A 23,840-nucleotide genomic window follows, 5' to 3' on the forward strand; every position below is an offset into this window, starting at 1 on the left:
CGCAGTGCTGATTGAGACTGTGGTCAGTTGATTGGATAAGAGGTTCTGACAGATGACCAATCAAAGCAACCGTGCCGACAAACAGAAGGCCACCTATTACCGCACGACTCTCCCCATCACACACACACACAGGGCGCAAAAGAACAAACTACAAGCTACAAATTCATATGAACATGAACACCAAAATATGTCTGTGTTCGTTGCGCACACACATACACACACTTGCACAACGCCCACACACACGCACACATAGCATATATACAACAGCCACAACATGGACGCAAATGCACACATTTTGGATACATCTACCCTCTTAGAACTGATGACCACTACATGTGCATGCGTGTGCGCGCGTGCGTTATTGATGCATGACTGACAAAGCAAATACTCTGTCTAGGACCATTTGCCTTTGAATAATAAGAACATTTATCTTCTCTGACTGTCTGTCTGGCCTCATCCCTTTTTCTCTCTCTCTGACTGTCTGTCTGGCCTCATCTCTCTCTCTCTCTCTCTCTCTCTCTCTCTCTCTCTCTCTCTCTCTCTCTCTCTCTCTCTCTCTCTCTCTCTCTCTCTCTCTCTCTCTCTGCGATGACGTGTGTAAATTGCTGGTGAACAGCAGGTCCATGGCACCGAGAAAATAAGAACAACAAAGGCATGAATAAATAATGTCATTCCACTTTGAACTCTGCATCAAAGTGAATCGTGCGCACATACACAGTGTGTGTATGAATAGGAACATGTTTGTGTGGTGTGTGTGTGTGGTGTGTGTGTGTGTGTGTTTGTGTGTCTGTGCCTGCACTGACAGTGTTTGATCCCCATCAAAGTGGCCACCCTCAAGGCTTCTGAGCAGGCCAAACATGGCCGGCAAGTCTGTGTGTCTGTGTCTGTGTGTGTGTGTGTGTGTGTGTGTGTGTGTGACTAGCTGATGGTGCGGAGGGAAGAGACCTCAAGTCTCTGGGGACATGATTCCACAAAGTCGGTGATGAAAGCCCTGTCCTCTCTCCCTCTCTCTCTTTAACATACATCATTTATATAACCAGAGTTGTTAAGATGTTCACATATAGATTGATCACACACACACACACACACACACACACACACACGTCCACCTTAGTACTTCCACCCGTGTGGAGACAGAGAAACTCAGGGAATACTTGTGTGTGTGTGTGTGTTCCGTGTGTGTGTGTGTGTGTGTGTGTGTGTGGTGTGTGTGAAATGTGTATGTGTTGCGTGTGCGAGTGTGTGTGGTGTGTGTGTACTAAATCACTGACTGCAACTGTGGCCCATCACACCACTACGAGAAAGATTTAGTGCTTTATCCAGTACTGCACTTTACAGTAGTGCATAAAAGGAAATGCCTGTGTGTGTGTGTGTGTGTGTGTGCGCGATATCAATATACTGCAGTTCTGTGGCTGTGTGTGTGTGTGTGTGTGTGTGTGTGTGTGTGTATGCACACTCGCATGCTCACCTCTCTCTGTGTCAGCTTCTGCTTGTCAATCTGCTTGACCTTGGGACTGTTGGCCAGCAGGTGGCGTAGTTTGACATAGCTCTTCCACAGCTTCTGATACCTGCACGCACACACACACACACACACACAGCACATTAGTATCATCTCCTCTCCCTCACCTCTGTTTGAGTATCAGAGTGGGTTTGTAGGGAGGCCTGTGGGCTGCGTGGGGCTTAGTGTCCCTGCCAGGCTGCCGTAGGCGGGAGTATACATCCATAACGCCAATAAAATGTGATGGTATGATATGACGTGAATGATTACATGAAATTTGAGCATTTGCTATTTTTGGCTGAAGAATGTAAATGAGAAAAAATGCACAAAAAATGAATGTTATCATTCACATCATACAAATTGCCAAGGCATTTCACTGGGTGTGACAAAAAGTCCATTTTCCGTGGAATTGCCCACTGATGACACCGGAGGGGGCTGAGGCTGCCGGAACAAAACCCTCCTATGGGCCATGTGGTCTCTCTCTCTCTCTTGTTTTTTTTTTTTTTTAATCTCCATCTCCATCTCTCACTCTCCCACACTCCTTTATTACATCTCCAATACACACACACACACACACACACACACACGCGCGCGCACACGCAAAAACGCACACACGCACACACGCACACACACGCAAAAACGCACACACGCACACACACAGAGGAGAACAGACAAAGACATGAATTAGGAAAGAGATGATGCAGGGGCTCTTCAGTCTTGAGTCACTTTCAGCTTTCTTGAATTTCCCCTTGGGATGAATAAATTATCTATCTATCTAGCTTCCTATCTAAGTGACCCAAGACTGAGGCAGGGATCACGCGGGCCAGCAGCAGGGGGCAGATTTCTTACGGTTCAGCAGCGGAACAGTGGGAACGGCAGCGTCACACTATCTGAACTTTGTTCAACTTCCAAAGTGTAACGTGAGGCTCATCAATTGTCAGTTTAGGCATCAGAATGTAGACCGTATGTGTGATTTAAAACTTCTTTTGAATTATTATGGTCTTGGGTGGGGGGGGGGGGTGTATAAATAAGTGTGTGTGTGTGTGTGTGTGTGTGTGTGTGTGCGCGCGCGCTAGACATGGCTGCAGCCTAGGGGCCCCACGTGTTCCAGTCTACCAGGGGGGCCCCATTGGCCATGAAAAAATAAATAATTCATTCTAATTTACATAAGAGAATAAAACTTAAACTTCATTGGCCCAAAATGAATATTTAAAGTGATTGGGTAAATATGCAGAGCAGTGTTGTAGTACTCGAGTCCGAGTCATTAGCTAAATTTAGAGACTCGTGACTTGACTTGGACTTGAGCACTGAATGAACTCAAACTTGGACTCGTGCATTTGACTCGCGATGACTCGTCGAGGACTCAACTTTTTTTGTGATATATCGTGAGGCTATAATTGTAGTATGTCATTAGGCTATAATTTGCTATATGATTTTAATATCTAAATTATTTGTATTTGACGTTACCTAAGATTACACTCAGCCTAGGCTAAACATCACACACTGCTGCTGGATAGCTGATCATCGTGATTTGTGTGGCCACTCTCGTGTGTGTGTGTGTGTGCGCGCGTGTTTGCGTGTGTGCATGCGTGCGTGTGCCCGTGTGTGTGTGTATTACTGAGGGTCTCCAGCATAGCTGAGCTGGGCTGGTCTGATCCCGAAGTGAACGATGATGGGGAAGGTGATGACATCAGAGTTGAACTGCTCCCGGTCCAACTGGTCTATTCGCACAGAGCTGGGTTTCTGCATGGGGGGAAAAGTGCAGGCACACACAAACACACACACACTCAAAAACACAAACACGACAAAGTATGTCTAACAGAGACAACAAGACCTATAAAATGCCTAGTAGATTTATGCACTATCTATAATCAGGTGAACACACATCTGTGTGTGTGTGTGCAACTGTTTGTGAGTGTGTGCATGTCTGTGTGTCTGCGTATGTGTGACATGGCCTCATGTCCTTGCAATCATTAGCATGTGTGTGTGTGTGTATGTACCATGCCGGGGTTGGTGACGATCATGCTCTTGCACTCCCTGACGTGTGTGTGTGTGTTTGTGGTAACACTTTACTTGATGGGTGAGTTCATAACACATTCATAGCAGCTGTCATAAACTGCACATAAAGCATTCATGACTGTTTTATGAGACATGACTCAACATTCATACCAAACCTTTCATGAATGTGGAAGACAGAACGATGACAACTTGTCAAAATAAAAGTCCAACAATCGCAAAGCAGCATTGCCGTTTTTCTCCAGCCTTTGTAAATATTTCATGAATATCTTATGAAGTCTACATCGAATGTCACTTTACTATACAAGTTGTGAAGTATTCATAATCACTGAATTTAACACTGGGTGGTAAACTAGCCTATATTCAGCTGACCCGTATTTATGTAACCTGGAACGGTTGGACATTCCCAGTAGTGTTAATTTCATCAGACGAGACGAGAGGAAATATGTTCGTCAACGACCTTTTTTTCATGACTAAGACGAGACGATGACGAGACGGCAGTAATGTCCTGAAACACTGACTAAAGACTATCAACAACAAAGAAAAAGACTATCTTAAGATGCATTATTGTTGACGAAAAAAGACGAGACTAAAATGTTTTGAATGAAATAAAAACTAAGATAAAATCTCTCTTCATTTTCGTCTACAAAATGAGAAGTAAGAGCTAGAATATCTAGCTCTTACGTTTTCAAAATATTCCGAATGAGTTCATACAACAGCTTTCCTGTAGGCTAGTCTACATGCTGTTGCTGCAACACTGTTGCTGAAACTACATGGAACAAGAACACTGGAGATTTCTGCCAGAGTTAGCAAGCTAACTACCTAAGCTTTATGCCACAATGCTACATACCCAGAAGTTGAAGCTTCTCTCATACAAATTAACATCCCCCAGAATGTCCATACGAAAATGTTCATCATGTAATGTCAACTATTTAACAACTATTTAACTAGTTAGACTGATGATGCAAAGTTTGCTAGCAAGTAAGCTAATATGGAAAGTTCGCTAGCAAGTTAGCTATGGCTAAGATGGAGAGTCTGTTTGGGGAATGTGTTGTGTTTGGGCGCATATCGCCATCTAGCGAGGCGGAGTAAAATATTAATACTTTGGCCTATGACAGTGTTTCTCAAACTTTTTCAGTTTCAGGACCACTTAACCAACCCTAGCTAAAAAAAATAAATTAAAAAAAAGATTAGACCTACTTCAACAGTAGCCTATAATTAGTCTACACAATAGGCCTACTCACTGAACCACCTTGCTTATTGTCTTTGCACTTTGCTTATTGTGTGGATTCGTACTGTATGATTTAAACTGGCATATCTTACATAGACAGTGTTGCAGAACTGTTTTTACATACAAGTTGGTTCAATATTGCAAACAACTTATCTATATTATATTTTACCACGTCTGCTCGTGGACCACTTGGGATAGCTTGCGGACCACCAGTGATCCCCGGACCACACTTTGAGAAACACAGGTCTACGAATATGACAGTGGTCCAGTCAAATCTTTTACTGTCTATGGTCAAATCCCAGCCGAGCTATAACTGCAGCTCGACTTACCTGTGCATGTAAACATACTGACTGACAAAAAATCAGAATGAGTAATTATAACAGACGAGTAGCCCTGTGGAAACACAATATTGTTGGAAAATTGAGATGTGTGAAGCACTATTTGACTCAAATGGTAATCAGAAATAATTTGTTAAAAAAAAAAGACTAAAATGTGTTGACTAAAAGACTAAGATACCTTTAGTTTTCTTTTGACTAAAACTAGACTAACAGAAATTATATTTGAATGACTAAATATGACAAAGACTAAAAAGACTCATTTCGTCACAAGACTAAGACTAAGACTAAATTAAAAATAGGTGACAAAATTAACACTAATTCCCAGTAGCAAAAGATGACAAATCATCTGCAAAGGTATCATAAAACAAATACATTTTTATGAAACAAAAATGATTTGCTTGACCATGTTCTGTCTTTTTGGCACTGGAGTAGCCCATTGACTCAGATGTGACGTGATCAGGTAAGAGGTTTGGAACAAAAACGGCAATGCTGCTTTGCAATTGTTGGACTTTTATTTTGACACATTTTTGTCGTTCTGTCTTCCACATTCATGAAAGGTTTGGTATGAATGTTGAGTCATGTCTCATGAAACAGTCATGAATGCTTTATGTGCAGTTTAAGACAGCTGCTATGAATGTGTTATGAACTCACCCGTCAAGTAAAGTGTTACCGTGTTGGTGTGTGTGTGTGTGTGTGTGTATGTACCATGCCGGGGTTGGTGACGATCATGCCCTTGCACTCCCTGACGTGTGTGTGTGTGTGTACCATGCCAGGGTTGGTGACGATCATGCCCTTGCACTCGGCGTGTGTGTGTGTGTGTGTGTGTGTGTCAGGGTATATACAGAAATTCTTAAGTTGAATTTAATACCTTTTAATACCTTTTTTTAATACCTTCACAATATTGTTTAATACCAACACGACTTCGAGCTGCAACTAGCGGCAACCTTTCGAAATTCAGTGTTGGGGGTGACTAATTATAAAGTAACAGATTCCTGTCATTTTTGTTCCTTAACTTTCTGAGTAAGAAAGTGTAGCAATGCTTACAATTCAAATCAAGTATCTATTATTACAGTTACTGGATACTTTGTTTCTTTTTTTGCTTCAATAAAAACACTGGCCTATACACATTATTTGTTATTTAATCCTAACCCAAGATAAAAAAGTTATTGTTATGTGTAGGAAGAGCACACACCACTTCTCCAGCACTACACTCTTTCTTTCACTATCATTCTATCTCAATCAAGACACAATGACAAATGAAAATCAGAAAAGGTATACTGGACTTTCTTCTAAAAAGGCCCACGACCATACGCAGTACACACACACACACACACACACCCTTGCTGTCTCATATAATTTGCCAGTCAAGGTATCACATTCAAAAATAGGCTGTCACATTTTACAAAAATACTAATTATTAATTGGGTGCTGCTGGAGAATGTGGGCCCCATGTGATAAAATACTTTTGGGCCTGCATGCTCCCTGTGACGAAATTTTTGAAAAATAACCCCTTAAATGGTGACTTCTGGGGAATTTTGTGGAAACATACTACATCAAGGGAGTAACCCTATAGCTCCTGAGCCAGCTTTGAATAATGTAAAGGTAACACCTGTTAAACTAACCTTAACATGACATTTACTGAGGGTAGAAAATGTTAAATCTTATAGCCTAAACAAAGCAACACTGTCAGGCCTATATTTAACCTCTATTCTGTAGTCAAGGCAGGGGTAGCTCATTGCAAATAACCCCTTATAACATGTGCATATGTTTACATGTTATATTCTTGTTTTTTCCCCCATTTCATTTAATTATATATTTGTTTGAATGAAAAGGCCTTCTGCCTTTATGGGGACTTTTAATTTGAAAATGGGTTATTGTGATACTGTATGTAGGCTTATTAGACATTCTCTGGCTAGGCCTAGTTTAGGCCATGTCTGCTGCTCTTACAGCCTGTCATTGAAAACGCGATGGCGCAAATGATTACTTTTTTGGATGACAATGACAGCTGGTAGCGTAGACATACTGATAGCTTCAATGACGCATATTTATGTGGAGACAGCCCTACGTGGCCGATGAGCCAGGCAGTCATCTCTTCGGTAGAAAAACGGCTCTGGTAGACTCCATATGTGACCTGACGGCATTCACTCCCATCCAGGGGCATTTATTGTCTTTTTACAGACATGGTAATAAGCCTCTTGGCTGTTGCCAACTAGCCTAAGCCAGTCTTTGAATCTCGTCTCTTCGGTAGAAAAACGGCTCTGGTAGACTCCATATGTGACCTGACGGCATTCACTCCCATCCAGGGGCATTTATTGTCTTTTTACAGACATGGTAATAAGCCTCTTGGCTGTTGCCAACTAGCCTAAGCCAGTCTTTGAATCTCGAGTCCCCTAACCAAATGTCCGAAAAAAAAAAAATTCCCATGACATCGTCAATGGTTGCGAACTTTTGGCAACAAGTTTAGGCAGTAAGCCAGCCGTATATCCAGTTTGAGCATAGAGTTTGAGGGGGCGCTAAAAGTTTTTACCGCGAACGCACACTGACATATCGCTCAGGTCCTACTCGCACATATAATTAATATAATATAAATAAATTCACGCGAATTTTAGGAGATAGGCCTGCACTTAACACAAATGGAAAACATCATAGTTAGTGGTTTGAAAATGTAATACCTCATCAGATGACGTTTATTACTTTTTGATACTTTTAAATGGCCTTAAATTTGGCTAATTTCATTTACTACCTTTTAATACTTTTTACAACCCCGCGGACACCCTGGTGTGTGTGTGTGTGTGTGTGTGTGTGTGTGTGTGTGTGTGTGTGTGTATGTACCATGCCAGGGCAGGTGACGATCATGCCCTTTGCACTCCTTGACGTGTGTGTGTGTGTGTGTGTATACCATACCGGGGTTGGTGATGATCATGCCCTTGCACTCCTTGACGTGTGTGTGTGTGTGTGTGTGTGTGTGTGTGTGTGTGTGTGTGTGTGTGTGTGTGTGTGTGTGTGTGTACCATGCCGGGGTTGGTGACGATCATGCCCTTGCACTCCTCTGCGTATTTCTGCCACTCAAGCTCCTCCCACTGCAGCATGTTGGCGATCTCCTCCTCAGGCACCAGTGGCTTGCTGCTACGCAACAGGTACAGCAGCACCTGATGCATGCTCAGCACCTCCTTACCGCCATCTACATACGCACACACACGCAGAGGCGCGCGCACACACACAGGCGCACACACATACACACAGACAAGCACGCACGCACGCACACACACACACACACACACACAAAAACGTACTATGTAATATGAGATGTCGAAGCACCTTCTAAACACTTCTTTGTCTCTGTCTACACACACAAACTTATAAACACAGAAACCCACAAACACACACACATATACATGCACAACTGAAACATCTACATTTCATTGGTGTGTCACATAATAACAGCTATGGCACACTCAACATTTCCAGACATTCTCATTTACATACACACACACACATAAACACACACACACACACACACACACACACACTTGGTGCATAGCTTTACTATCTTTTTTAAATACATATTGGAGCTTGCCTTGCGCGTACAAACACACTCAACCACAGAATGTGTGTGTGTGAGGGTGGGGAGTTGCACATCATAATCGGTCAGCAGAATGAAGTATCAGTGATGACCAGAGACACACACTGTCTCCGTAATGCATGTGTGCAGACCAAACACACGCACACACACACACAAAAACATTTCAGTCAAACATTTCAACACAAGGCCACTCTCCAGAGAAAACACACACAGAGCCACATTAATGGACACTCATGAAGTATCGATCCTCTCCTTAAACAAACATACACACACAAAATCCATTCTGCCCTCATCCAGGCAATCAACACACACACACACACACACACACACACACACACACACACACACACACAATAACTTAAAGTCAACATAACCGAATAACAGAATAACAAGGTCGCTTGAGTATGTGGTTCTATAGCGCAAATTTACATGCTTGTAAGTATCTGTGTCTGTGTGTGTGTGTCTGTGTGTGTGTGTGTGTGTGTGTGTGTGTGTGTGTAGCTCTCTGCGTACACCTGAAGACTCTCTAACACACAATGGAGCATTTAAGAGAGCGCTCTGTCGGTGAGCTCTGACTGAATGCACACACAGCACTGCCGCTCTCATGTTCGACCTTCAGTCTCGGCCGCCGAACCTCGGAGCCTCTTCACCACCGCTTGCTCGTCCGCTCTGTCAGTCGGACAGTCGCTCGGTTGCTCAGTCACTCGGTAGCACACACTCCACATTCCAAAGACCCTTTCACACACCAAGGTCAGAGAGACGAATGGGAGTGAAGAGCCACACACACACACACACACACACACACGCACACGCACACACACACGCACACACTCACACTATAGCCCACTCACTCCAGGACTAATTATCAGCAGTGTAGTGTGGCCGTGACCTCAGCACTGTGTAAGAAGTGTCTTACTCTGAAGTGTCAGTGTTAACAGTTCAATACCATGCGGTCCAATCATTTAAGTGCTAAGAGGACGTGTCATAGAGGGGTCACAGGGTGAGCAAGTGAGAGTAATGGATGTCAAGATGGCCGCCTCTACAACAAGTGAGAGTACAGATGAGTAATCGATGTCAAGATGGCCGCCTCTACAACAAGTGAGAGTATAGATGAGTAATCGATGTCAAGATGGCCGCCTCTACAACAAGTGAGAGTACAGATGAGTAATCGATGTCAAGATGGCCGCCTCTACAACAAGTGAGAGTACAGATGAGTAATCGATGTCAAGATGGCCGCCTCTACAACAAGTGAGAGTATAGATGAGTAATGGATGTCAAGATGGCCGCCTCTACAACAAGTGAGAGTATAGATGAGTAATGGATGTCAAGATGGCCGGGGTGTAATTCACCTCTCTACCAAGTGAGAGTATAGATGAGTAATCGATGTCAAGATGGCCGGGGGTAATTCACCTCTCTACCAAGTGAGAGTATAGATGAGTAATGGATGTCAAGATGGCCGGGGGGTCTCTACCAAGTGAGAGTATAGATGAGTAATCGATGTCAAGATGGCCAGGGTGTAATTCACCTCTCTACCAAGTGAGAGTATAGATGAGTAATCGATGTCAAGACGGCCGGGGTGTAATTCGCCTCTACAACAAGTAAGAGTATAGATGAGTAATCGATGTCAAGATGGCCGGGGGAAATTCACCTCTACAGCAAGTGAGAGTATAGATGAGCAATCGATGTCAAGATGGCCGGGGGTAATTCACCTCTACAACAAGTGAGAGAATAGATGAGTAATTGATGTCAAGATGACTGGGGGATATCTGAGAGTTCATTTGGAAAGAAATAGAAACTGAATGAATAGAATGTTTTAACTACAGTAATGCCAAAATATGGTTTCTAGTCATCATTAGCATTTAACAATTTACTTAATAGCTACTAAATAACTATGATGGTGTACTTACAAATAACTAGGGGTGTAACGGTACACAAAAATCACAGTTTGGTGTGTACCTCAATTTTGAAGTCACAGTTCGGTTAATTTTCGGTACAGTAAGCCCTACAGTAAGCAGTAAGGTACTGCTAACCTAAAATTCACAGACAATATTTTTGATTCGCATTGGGATTACTATTTTGAAAAGGCGTCAAATGTTTTTAGACATTAACTAATTGACTAAACTAACATGTGGTCCGCTATATAATGTTTGTATGGGAACTCAAATTTTAAACATAGTCCGCAAGCAAACAGGCTGCTGTTGATTACTGTTAAAGACTGCATTTGGTGCACTCGTTACACATCTGTATTTAATCTCACCTCCTGTACCTAAACAGTTCGGAACGAATATGTGTACCTTTACACCCAAGTAATGCTTGTGCATTCTAATGTAGCCATGTTTTTGCACTTCCACACATTTTTGGTCAGAATTCAAAATATTCCCCACTGACATATGAAGAAATAGCAGGCCACACAAAATCTATTGTGAGAGAGCACAGACATGAAGAAATATTTATAGAGTTCAGTAGATGATAGTGGTCACAGTTGCTAAAGAAATTAAATCTGGGCTCATATTCAAGAGCTTTAAACTAAAACTTTTATCCTAATTCATATTCACTGTTGACATCTACTTTTACTAAGGAAAAGCTATTGCCGTTGCTATGACACCAATCAATTCACTCTCGCAAACTAATTTAAACCCGTTTCTGTCTACATAAATGTGTCCTTGTCAGTTATTATAAGTAGTGCACAAACACACACACACACACATGCATTCCATGTCAAAGCATTGTAAAATGATAGACAAGTGCTGCTAATTTACTACCATTTGTGAATTGATTTAGTGAGTTAGAAGTACTCTCAACTACTATTAAAAACTAGGCCTCCTAGATACTAATATACCCGTTATTGTCCTGTGCTTTTCCCATGTTAACCAGATGGGAGCCACTTTAGATGCTTTGTGAGTACCATCCAGTCTGAAGGACGCAATTGCATCATTCCAACCACAAGGGGGAGCCATACTCATTTTTATCGATTTATAAATGGTTTGACAGGCAAAACTTTGAACAGATCCCATACAGACAAACACTCTTTTCATTAATGCACATAAAAAACATGAACTTGTCTGAAGCATGAATGCCCTCTTATGCACTCAAGCAAACACACACTAATTGGCACCAGTCATTTGGGCCGCAAATGGCTCTTGGAGGGCCGTAATGAGTTTGCTGATTCTCACACACTCACACACACACACACACACACACACACACACACACACACACACACACACACACACACCAACCTGGGAGGAAGCGGACAAAGCGCGGCATGAAGTGAAACTTCTGGCAACCAGGAGCCTCAGTGTCTGACTCCGGATCTGAGAGAAGGAGATAGGAGCACAGAGAGAGAGATAGAGAGAGAGAGAGAGAGAGAACAAGAGAGAGAGGGGGGAGAGATAGAGAGATTCAACAGCCAGTTATTGGATCACTTTTCAAGCCATCAAGTCACCAAGTCAACTCATACAATGGTAAAACTCTACAAACATGCAAACCATGTAATCAACACAACCCTGATGCGAAACCACACACCATACAAACATACATATACATTCATACATAAAAAATCCCAATACATCATATCTTAGAATGCACCTGACCACAATGCACCAGAACCAGATGGAATTCAAGGAGAATTCCAAGAATTTCAAACTGTGCATGTGGATTACACACTATTACAGCATTACTCTTTAGATGGAGTAAGGTCAGTGTGTGCTTAAGTCAGTTTCTGTGTGTGTGTGTGTGTGTGTGTGTGTGTGTGTGTGTGTGTGTGTGTGTGTGTGTGTGTGTGTGTGTGTGCACGCGTTTGTGTGTGTGTGTGTGTGCGTGTGTGTGGTACGTGCACTTACCCGTGAGGTTCCAGTCATAGAGCTCCAAGATGTCTTTAAACAGATAGTTAGCAAAACATTCAAGGCCTCTGACACAGTAGTTCTGCAATCAAAGAAAAGAATCCCACAGCATAATGGAGAAAATAAATTACTGTGACTATTCACTAGTTGATCTGATCAATACATATCAATTATCGTGACCAAATTAACTTTTAGAATTGCACCAGACGAGAGAGAAGATAGTGAGCGCAGTGTGTTTGAGAGGAGACAGAGTGGAGCTGAGCGAAAGAGAGCCTTACCTCGGGCGCCATCTCCTCGATGAAGTGGATGGTGTAGTCGATGTTGAAGCGGATCACTCTGCACAAGGGGATCTGTGGAGATACAGAGACCAAGGCTTTAATGAGGGCTAAGGTTCTTCTCAGCAAAACGTATTGGCAGGTTCATCTCTCTCTGTCTCTCTACCTCAAACACACACACACGCACACACCTGTGTTGTGCAAGTTTATACTTTTCATGAACTAGTTCAAAGTTCAGTTCACATAGGTTCAAAGTGAACGGTTCACATTCATAGTTCACCATTTCAATTTTGAACTAGTTCAAAGTTCAGTTCATTTTTTAGGTGAGAAATGAGAATGAAATATCCTGCAATCAAAAGCCACATATTACTGTGTTGTGCCTTGCAATAAAATCAATTAGGCCTACTACTAGATCTTAAATTCACACAAAACAAAAACAAAAAATGTTATAATGGAGAAAAAAAAAAGATTTTTGTTTTTGGTTTATTGGCCTATTGCCCAATACTGTTCCTCTAGAAAAACATATCCTAAGAAATGCATCATTAAAAAAACATAAGAAATCATTTTAGTGTGACAGAAGGACATTTTTGTCCCTCAGCTTGAGGTAGAGAAGAAATTGAAAATGAACGTGTTCAATGAACATGCACAACACTGACACACACACACAAACAAACACACACACACTTACATTGGTGAGAGGCATGTGTGAGAACATGGAGAAGCCTTCAAACAGGTACTCATGGTCATCATACTCAATCACGGTTGGCCGGTCCGTCTGAAAGAGAGAGAGAGGGAGGGGTGGGGGGGGCACAAGCAAGGAGAGGTCAGAGGTGAGACCCACAATGCACCAGAATAGACATCAGGCCAAGAGAAACAGAAGCAGTCATCTCACCAGGAAGTTGGTCGGTGGAGACACAGTGATGCGATAATGGAAGAGCTTTCCTGAGTTGTTGTTCATGTTACGGCACACTTTAACAGGCTGAGACACAGAGAAACAAAACACACACACACACACACATATTCAATGGTTCATCTAATCAACTTCAGCTTCAATGGTGAAAATGTATGTTATGGTCATGCTCAGTGTGCTTAAGGAAAAGAGCGGAGCAGACCTGTTCTCCAGGGTAGATGCTGTGTCGGATTCCTGTACGTCTGGCTTTGGCACTACACTTACACAGAGGACCATCATTCATCTGCAGAGAGAGAGGGACAGAGAGAGAGCAAGAGAGAGGGAGAGAGAGAGATGGAGAGAGAGAGAGAGAGAGAGAGAGAGAGAAATGACGACATGCATGCATATGCAAACTTTGGAAACATGGAAAAAGAAGAAACTTCATATTTCATTCAGTCATTCATACAGTCTTAAATAGTCCAAGAGTCTGTGTGTGTGTGTATGTGTGTGTTTGCGTGTGTATGAAAGAGTGTGGGAGAGAGAAAAGCATAGAGAGAGAAAGGGATAGAGGGAGAGAGAAAGAGAGAAGAGAAAGAGAGAGAGAGGTACATTTGGGGGAGGGGGTAACAGATTGGACTTGTTGGTAAATAGAAAACACAACAAGATGTTCCTGGTCATCCTCAACTCTGTCTGTATGTTGTACTGGCATCCTTGTTGACTGAATAAATAGCATTCTACGAGGAGCTTTAGGGTGGCCCACACACTGTGGAGTGGTGAGGACTGAGATGAGGACTTCTTTACGTTCAGAAGTGTGAAGCCAGCACACATGAGTGCAGTGCACTCTGCCTTCCTGCCGACGTTTAATAACCCCTTCGCTTCAGCTGTACACAATAACAGACCTGAGTTGACGGCAGCAAAAGAGTTGACAACAATCAAAATTAAAGTAATCAAACATCAGTGTGTGGTCGGTTTAAATACTTTCAGTCCATGACGAAACTATGGTAGGGTAAATTGGATTATGGCAGGCCGCCGATGTCTAATCCAGGGGTTTTCAACCAGTGGTTGGAGCTCATGAAGGCATTGCTGGTGGTCCCTGACCATAGATTAAATAAAGTAGTTTCAATGTGGAAATCACTATTTTTATCAGTCGTGGTCTTCAGGTTGCCTCCTAAGATAGAATGGTGGTTTGTGGTTCACTGTCAGTTGAAAACCCCTGGTCTAGTCAGTTAATGGGAACCAGTGGGTCAGACAGGAAGAGAAGGGTTTCACAGACCTGCCCGGGGTCATTGTACCACAGCTCCTCGTGCAGGCGGTCAGGGTGCGCCTTCTTGCGTTTGATCTCGGCGATGACATCAAACACATCCGAGTCAGAACTACTGGAACAGCTGGAGCCCTCTTCATCAGAATCACACTCTGATTCACTGGAGCTCTCATCTGCACCACACACACACACACACACACACACACACACACAATATGACACAAAATGCATTATTACCTTATTATCATCACCTAATACAAACTATACCTGACTTTAGCATGCACTGCTAAACATAGACATTCTAGTAGCTGTCAACAACAAACACAGCTACATTGTTTTCCCTTTGTCTTTCATGAGCTCTCATCTGCGCGCGCACACACACACACACACACACACACACACGTTTCCCTTTGCTTTTCATGTCTTATTTGCTCTTGCACTCAGCTCTACTTGGCCCGTGACAGCAGTGAGAAATGATGGCAAGAAAAGAGGCAGAGTGCCAGAGCAGGTGGCCAGTAGCCAGCTCCGCCTGGACAGAAGCAGAAGCGTACCCTGGTCTTCGTCCAGCTTGGTTCTGGGTGGATCCCATTTGGGTCGAGCCGCCTTGGCGCCCTCCTGCCGCCGCCCAAGCTCCTCCTGGAAGCGCTCGTACAGATCCCGCAGCTTACTGGTGCCCACCACCGTGGAGTCACCCTGACAAGACAAACATCACAAACGTCATAGACACATCATTGGGACTGCAGGGAGCTGCTACTGTCATGTAAAAGAAATCACATGGACTAAAGGTAAATCTCAAACTGAAATGCAGGCACAAAATGGGTTGATTTGCTACAATTGTGTTCAGAAGCTGCATCTCAATGCAACTAGTATAAGACTGGCATCTCCACTATTCACTAACAACCACCCCATTACTCACGGCATGCTCTATTTGAACATACAGCATTACTTAAGCGTTCTTTCTGTTGGATCTTCTAAAGCAGTGCTTCTTAACTGGTCTTGCTATGGGGCCCTTACACCTCTGATGGTCATTACAGTAAGTCGCGAGTCGCGACCCATATATTTTTTTTGCCGATCAAGCCAAGGGATACGGTGAGCTAATGGCAAGGCATGCAAAGTGCCTGTATGTTTAGAAAATACTGATGTTTGGCATTACATTTGTGAAGTCTTCAACTCATGATGTCACCTTTCAAAGTAGACAACAGGTTTGTCTTTGAAGGGGTGCTTTGTTTCCATGAGGCATTTTCACTCAGGTGCCAGCCATTCAGTGAACTACTGGAGTTTCTGTCCCATTTTGTCTCAATTTACGTGAATCCATATCCTACTTCAAATATTCAGGGTCGTAGCCTACCTGCCTTTACCGCTAAAATGATAGGTCCTGTCACATAAACATTGTATATGTCCATGGCAATGACTGACATACAAATAAAGTCTATCAAAATAGAGGTCCAATATTAGATCTGATAAGGTAGCATTTTAAATGGCCGATTTTTTGTTTTGTTTATTTTACCACAAGCTCAGCAACCCACTTTTAGGTCCCCCACTAGTTAAGAAGCAGTGCTCTAAAGGATCTATTCCAATCTATGAAGCTTCCACATTTAATATGTACACCAATTTATAAAAAGTCAGGTGCTTGTCAATGTTGTAGATTATGTTTATATGTAGTTGATGTTGTGTATGCATCACAGTGTGTGTGTGTGTGTGTGTGTGTGTGTGTGCGTGGTTATTCTGTGTAGAAATATTTCTATGTGATTGTGCATTTTGTGAGAGCTTTAGGTAGGTACCACTTGATCCAAGGGGTTGTTGGAGTAGTAGTTCTCGGCGTGTGTGTGTGTGTGTGTGTGTGTGTGCGTGTGTGCGTGTGTGCGTGTTTGTGTGCGTGCGTACCACTTGATCCATGGGGTCGTTGGAGTAGTAGTTCTCGGCGTGTGTGCACCGAATCCACGCTGGCTTCAGCAGCTGGTCCTCCTCGTCCTTCTCATCGTCATGGCGATCGCTGGGTGTGGGCGTGTCCTCGGCCTCACGGCTCCTGAAAGACGAGGCCGAGGAGGCGTGGCTCCGCTCGCGGCTCGCTGACCCCGAGCTGACCTCTGACCTGCGCTCCCGCTCCTCTTCCCATCGTCCTCTCTTCCTCTCGCGGCTGCTCGAGCGACTTCGTCCTCGCTTCCTGTGGCGGTCCAGAGGCGGGGAGCCACGGCTGTCTCTATGGCGATACCGCTCCCTGTAGGGAACAGCCACCACATTGCACACAACATACAATGACACCCCATAATAGTCATAATGTCTATCAACAATGTTTGTCATATCGAGCCAGAGGCTTTTATCTGCAGACTGACAAATCATACACATACGCCAACAGTTTGTTGCAATGAAAGATTGAAAACACAGCAACACACAAGCAGCCATACAGCATAGAGAGGGAGATACAAGACAGATTGGCACACACACACACACACAAATACACACACACACACACACACACACACACCTGCTGCGCTCCCGGCTCCTGTGTCTGGGTGGACTCCGGGGCCGGTCATAGTCCGCACGGTACCGTCCGCCCTCAGACCGCCCGCCCTCAGACCGCCTCCTCTCAGCGCTCCTGCCTCTCTCCTTCCTGTCCACGCCATACTCCATCTTGTGCCTGTCGCCGCCGCCACTGCCGCCATGGCTGCTGTAGCCGTAGGTCTTGTGCCGGTGGTCACTGTGGTGACCCCTGCCGCCGCGCTCAGGGGATCTGGGCCGCTCGGACGAGGGCTTCTCGCTCTTATAAGGCGGCGCTTGGCGGAAGGGGGCAGGATTGAATCCTGGGGGAGGGTAGTGAGGGTTGGCGTAAGGCAGCGGCGGGTATCCAGACTGATAGCTCACCGCCGGGGGCATGGGAGGGTGTGGGGGCAGAGGCGGAGGGGGTACGTTGGGCATCATGTAGGAATATGGGTTCTGGGCACTGGGGGGAGCACCAGATGGGCTGGGTAAAGGTGGCGGTGGGAAACTGGGCGTGTCCGGAGGAAAGCCCTGCAGCCGGGACGGGGCGCTGCTGAATGGAGGACGCATAGGGCACTGGCTGACCGGTGCAAGTGACTGGGAAGGCGCAGAGAGAGGATAGGGGAGGAAATCTGGTCGCGGGGGAGGGTAACCGCTGCCCTGTCCACTGTAGCCTGTGCAAGGTGGTGGTGGCGGTGGTTCATAGTGATAGGGAGGCAAATGGGACTGAGAGGCAGGTGGCCTCAGGCTGGGGGGGCGGTAGTTCTGGGGAGAGCTATGCGACCCTGGAGGGGGGCGTCCCCTTGGACAACCCCGGCTCGAGTGGAAGGACATGATCAATACACCTAAGAGATGGATAGCACGTTATATGTATATTGCAAACACAAAAACCGCGTCTACTATATACGGTAACAGTATCAGTAACGGGTAACTTGACATGTATCACAAGCTAAGTAACGTTAGCTTATTAGCCCGTCATTCTTGTTTAGAGACTGTTAAGTTACTGATAATATTTCAGGCACGTTACACACAAATAACGAGTAAAAACAGCAATGTTTTGTTTGTACTCTCAATTGAAACCACCATTTCAATTAGCGATACAAACAATATGCCAGTAGAGCATCACCTACCTTCACAAGCTCAGTCAGTCCAGCCAACAACTGCAGGCTAATGTTAGCTGGCTTGCTAGCACTTCAGCATCCACCAACCCAATGTGGCGCTACGGGAATGTAATCTGAACGGGCATATATGAGGAGAACATATGATAATAGAACTGTCGGGAAAACGTGTTTAACAACTAAATTGTGTGGTTGTGTAAACACGTACCTTAGCGAGCAAGCTATAGTTTATTTGCCGCCCGCTTATTGAAGCAGTCTGTACATGCAACAGTTTCCAGTCGGATTGTTGAAGTAGCTGGACACAGAACGACCAATCCAAAGATTGTAACAATCTTTGACCAATCAGCGGATGGCCTTCTGAAACGCACCAATCAAACGCAATCAACAGTCCAGTACAACTAAAATAATGTTCCTAGGGTTAGAAACCACGTCTACAAGACAATGTTCCGGAAGGCTGTGGTACAAAAACATTTTGAATAGAGTCCGTTATCTCTCTGTATATAATATATATGTCTGTCTTTTTACGTTTGGCGAAGGCGATATTCACAAGGAGGTTGCTGAAACAACTGACTTCATTAATTCATTCACAAACGAATATAATTCACAATTATATTATTATCACATTATTATAACTTGTAGGATGTATGATCAATCAACTGCAATTATGTTCACGAATTAATTCAACGTTATGTAGGCTATTATTTTTACCTAAAGGCCTCTTTTATTACTTGCACAGTTACTAAGCAACCACTAGATGGCATTCTCTGCCAACACTAAAGGTATGGGGATGGCAGAAAATTTGACACTTCATAGCAAGAGGGCAGTAGAAGCTTAACATGTAACTATAGTTACTTCCCATTCAAAACAGATAGGTCAGGACAAAAAACTAAGCGTTTGCATGCACTAATTTTGTTTTGTTTTTTCAGATTTATGTTACACAATTTCATCCTGTAGGTTAGATCAATATACGGTGTTTTCCATTGGTGCAGAATTCACTAAAGAATGCCTCAGAAATACTGTGTGTACAAATCAATAGATATTCAATGTATGCACTAGTCAAAACCGTGACCGTAGGAGACATGGCCACATATTCCCAAGAAGCATCATAGCAATACCAGTAGACCTGCTACCGTCTGGTATGGGAGCTCTGACATTCGCACCAAGAGGAAATTAGAGAGAGTTGTCACCAAAGCCTCCAACATCACCGGTTGTGACCTTTCATCAGTCCACTCTCTGTATGCTGAATGCAGCTTGAACCGAGCGACCAAGATCATCAGGGACGCCCCACATCCAAGCCATGATCTCTTCCAAATTCTGCCCTCTGGAAGATCGAAGACTGGACTTCAACCAGCTTCTACCCTTCAGCAATTAGACTCCTAAACCCCCCCCCCCCCCCCCGCCTCCACACATTAGCACACATGCACAAACACATGTTCCTACAGACTGCAGCGTCTCCCTTCCAGACTCCTGACACACAATGTAGGCTACACCACAGGAATCAACAAAGAACAGTTTGAGTCAATGAGTCAGCCTAATCGTTTTGTTCAAGAATAAACTGTGTTTTATGGCAGTCCATGGCCATGACATTCAGTAACCCAGGCATTAGGCTCACAAATGAAGCAGCTTAGTTTGTACATTGTGAATGTATTATGGCTAGTGCAGTTCCTATTCAAAACCTGCCTATTCCTGTAGAAAACCCATAGTCCAACGCCCACAGGTCTTTTTTAAAAAAAGGATGATAGTAGGAAAAAACACCATTCAGATAGATATATAGATAGATAGATACTGTAGATATATAGATGTGGAGGACGTTTGCGAAAGGGTATGGGGAATTTATGACCAGCACTGTTCAGAATCAACCAAAAGACGCTGCAGTCCTTCCAGGTGGCCACTCGTCATTCCACACCGGTGCAAACGTTGGCTGTACACTACTGTACACTATGCTGTACATTTATGCGGTAAGGGAATTGATTAAATATGCACAATATACCTGTGCTTCCCTGTCCATTAAACAAACATTAGTCACGTTGTATCCTTACCGCACCATGCTAGGTTTCATTCCTTTGCACCACGTTAACGTTACAGACATGCCTGAAAACATTAACGTTAACCCTGACAGACATGGGAAAGTTGTTCCTCAGCATCAAGTGAACCTAATGTTACCTCACCTCCATCCATATTTCCTATCGATACACTATTAAACATCATTAAAATGTTGACTTCCATCCCTGCGTCACGGGTGCCCACACCAATGATCAGGGGGGGATTAGGGAAATGTCCTTCATACATTAGCACACACGCGCAAACACATGTTCCTAGACTGCAGCGTCTCCCTTCCAGACTCCTGACACACACATAATGTAGGCTACACCACAGGAATCAACAAAGAACAGTTTGAGTCAGTGAGTCAGCCTAATCGTTTTGTTCAAGAATAAACTGTGTTTTATGGCAGTCCATGGCCATGACATTCAGTAACCCAGACATTAGGCTCACAAATGAAGCAGCTTAGTTTGTACGTGAATGTATTATGGCTAGTGCAGTTCCTATTCAAAACCTGCCTACTCCTGTAGAAAACCCATAGTCCAACGCCCACAGGCCTTTTTTAAAAATAGGATGATAGTAGGAAAAAACACCATTCAGATAGATAGATAGATAGATAGATAGATGTGGAGGACGTTTGCGAAAGGGTATGGGGAATTTATGACCAGCACTGTTCAGAATCAACCAAAAGACGCTGCAGTCCTTCCAGGTGGCCACTCGTCATTCCACACCGGTGCAAACGTTGGCTGTACACTACTGTACACTATGCTGTACATTTATGCGGTAAGGGAATTGATTAAATATGCACAATATACCTGCAGTGCTTTCCTGTCCATTAAACAAACATTAGTCACGTTGTATCCTTACCGCACCATGCTAGGTTTCATTCCTTTGCACCACGTTAACGTTACAGACATGCCTGAAAACATTAACGTTAACCCTGACACACATGGGAAAGTTGTTCCTCAGCATCAAGTGAACCTAATGTTACCTCACCTCCATCCATATTTCCTATCGATACACTATTAACCCCCCCCAGTATCCCTTAGTAATGTATTAACAGGATCTGTCGTTTAATTTGCTTCTTTGTGTGCATTTGGTCTGTGTGTGTGTGTGTGTAAAAGATTAGACAATGCCACCCTGGGAATTTTGCCAAACCAGTGCACAAAGCACATTCAGATTTGTTATACCAAAAAGCAGAAAACATGGTCCCATCCATTAAAGGTGCACTATAGGTACACTATGTAAGTAATGTTTCCTGGAAGGAGCCAGGAAAATAATTCACTCCTCAACAGGTAAATAATTTAATATTAAATGAACTTTAATAATAGGGAAATCGTTCACCTGGCATAGCCCTACTGCACAGCCATAGCAAGTCGCTAACAAGAGAACCAGCCATTCAACTTCAACAATAGCAGCCCAAAGACATCTTGCAAAAATCATGAAACATTACCTTGTCAGTAGATATAGGTCTTTTGAGATTTGAGATCTTTTGATGAGTTTTTGCCTGTTCCACAACAAAAGCATTTGCATTGTGTACAGAGTAACAAGCTGAGAAGTAGGTCAAATATAAATATATCGTGACTATAGTCGCCAAAAACACCTGAACCTGCATAGTATACCTTTAATGATCTTTTATTAATAAAATAATAATAATTAAAAAAAAAGCCACAATCACACAATCTTCACATATAGGGAGGAATCAATGTAGTAGTGAAAGCTGATGCTTGTAAGTTAGCCCATACCTGTCAACATTTAGCTTTCCAAAAACGGGACATTTTTTTTCGGGGGGGGTGGGGGGGTGGTCAGTGTTTTTTTTCGAATCTGTGTTTGCATATTTAATACTTTCATACACGCGTTTCAACACTGCATTTCGGTCGTTGCTTTTAGGCATGCCAGTTATGTATCCACCAGCTACCTGCCTGCAGCCTACTTCGCCTAATTCTAAAACTCCAAAGCTGCTTGCTGTCAGATTTGGTTCCGAGGGAACAAGTTCAGTGTATCAACAACACTCAATAACAGTTTATGTGATGTGTTAATCAATTAAATTCCCAACAATTTCACAACAGCTAGTTCTGGAGTAGGCCATTCAACTAGCCCGCTTGCTTACCACTAGACTCAGGCTGCGCAGTTGGTTTTTAGCCTATGACAAAACAGTTGAAATTGAAACTAAGTGATCGTGTATGTGTAGGGTTTATTTCATACACAATCTGGCAACCTGAATGGATCAATGATTTTAAAACTAGAAAAGCATTTCCTGAAGGAAATACAGTGCATGAAAATGCAAAAATATGATGTAAAATATCATACAGAGTAAAAACAAACTATATTGATTGCTAGGTAGATGAGGTTTAATATAGTTGGAATGACTGAACAGTTAAATAGGTGGATAGTTTATATAGTTAAATGATTTGCTTGGTAGATAAGGTTTAATATAGTTGGAATGATTGAACGGTTAAATAGGTGGATAATTTAAATGGTTAAATTATTTAGGTAGATAATTGACGATAACTGACAGTTGGAACGGCTCTAATGTTTGCTAGCAGTTATGCTAACTATGTTATCAAATATAATAATGTTAACCAAGTTACTTAACTTAGTTAACGTAGCTAATGTTTTCATTTTTAGTAGTTATGCTAACTAGCACTATGTTAAAGGTCTCATCTCATCGTTTTTTCATTAATTTTGCAGTGGTCTGTAGTATTGATGAATGCCCTGTGAGCCGGTTTTGGTGAAAAAAATGCTGTGCTGCGTCTGTTTCATGCTGTTCTAGTTTGGTGGGGAAGGTGGGCGGGGAGGAACGACTGGATTTCGCCTCTAGTCATGAATATTAATGACATGCTAATGAATTCACCTCTGATTGGCTAACAGTACTGTGACGCTTCCTCCAGTGCGTCCTCATCCGATTCTGCCTGTGCTATGCTCCATATTCAACTTTACAGTGCTAAAACCTGGCTAAAACTCGAGTCAAAACTGTTGCAGAAAATGTCTTCGGAGATACAACTTCATGTGTTTGATCCTAGTAATCGAGTAGGAAGAAGAACCGCTTCCTGATCGTTTGTCGGTGAACGTTGGTTTAATAGAATGGTAACAATTGCCTGTCAGCTTAAAATTTCTCCTAAAAGAGGTAAACGTTTGTGACAATCGTCATCTTGCTTTCAAGTAATAAACAGTTGGAAACGTTTTAAAATAAAGACCTATTTCTTTACACAGTCAAAAGTCTTTGCAATCTTCCTAGTAGATATTTTATTTCACAACACAGGTAAGCACC

General features: G+C 43.3%; 1 protein-coding gene across 2 annotated transcripts in view; it reads right to left on the minus strand.

Annotated features, from left to right (window-relative positions):
* The window catches only part of drosha (drosha ribonuclease III), an 87,588-nt gene extending 68,764 nt beyond the window's left edge, over positions 1–18,824 (minus strand). For both annotated transcript variants that reach the window (XM_042067186.1, XM_042067185.1), the window contains exons 1-15: positions 18,738–18,824; positions 18,542–18,645; positions 17,419–18,256; positions 16,818–17,151; positions 15,485–15,626; positions 14,946–15,106; positions 13,896–13,976; positions 13,676–13,762; positions 13,472–13,558; positions 12,787–12,858; positions 12,509–12,590; positions 11,906–11,980; positions 8,095–8,264; positions 3,117–3,241; positions 1,469–1,568 (exon numbers count right to left, since the gene is read on the minus strand). In XM_042067186.1, the coding sequence (XP_041923120.1) occupies positions 1,469–1,568; positions 3,117–3,241; positions 8,095–8,264; positions 11,906–11,980; positions 12,509–12,590; positions 12,787–12,858; positions 13,472–13,558; positions 13,676–13,762; positions 13,896–13,976; positions 14,946–15,106; positions 15,485–15,626; positions 16,818–17,151; positions 17,419–18,245 (2,343 nt within the window). In that variant the 5' untranslated portion in view covers positions 18,246–18,256; positions 18,542–18,645; positions 18,738–18,824. The remainder of the gene's footprint in view (positions 1–1,468; positions 1,569–3,116; positions 3,242–8,094; positions 8,265–11,905; positions 11,981–12,508; positions 12,591–12,786; positions 12,859–13,471; positions 13,559–13,675; positions 13,763–13,895; positions 13,977–14,945; positions 15,107–15,484; positions 15,627–16,817; positions 17,152–17,418; positions 18,257–18,541; positions 18,646–18,737) is intronic.
* Positions 18,825–23,840: the final 5,016 nt, after the last annotated feature.

The sequence above is a fragment of the Alosa sapidissima genome, chromosome 17 (assembly GCF_018492685.1).
Source record: "Alosa sapidissima isolate fAloSap1 chromosome 17, fAloSap1.pri, whole genome shotgun sequence".
NCBI classification, from domain to species: domain Eukaryota; kingdom Metazoa; phylum Chordata; class Actinopteri; order Clupeiformes; family Clupeidae; genus Alosa; species Alosa sapidissima.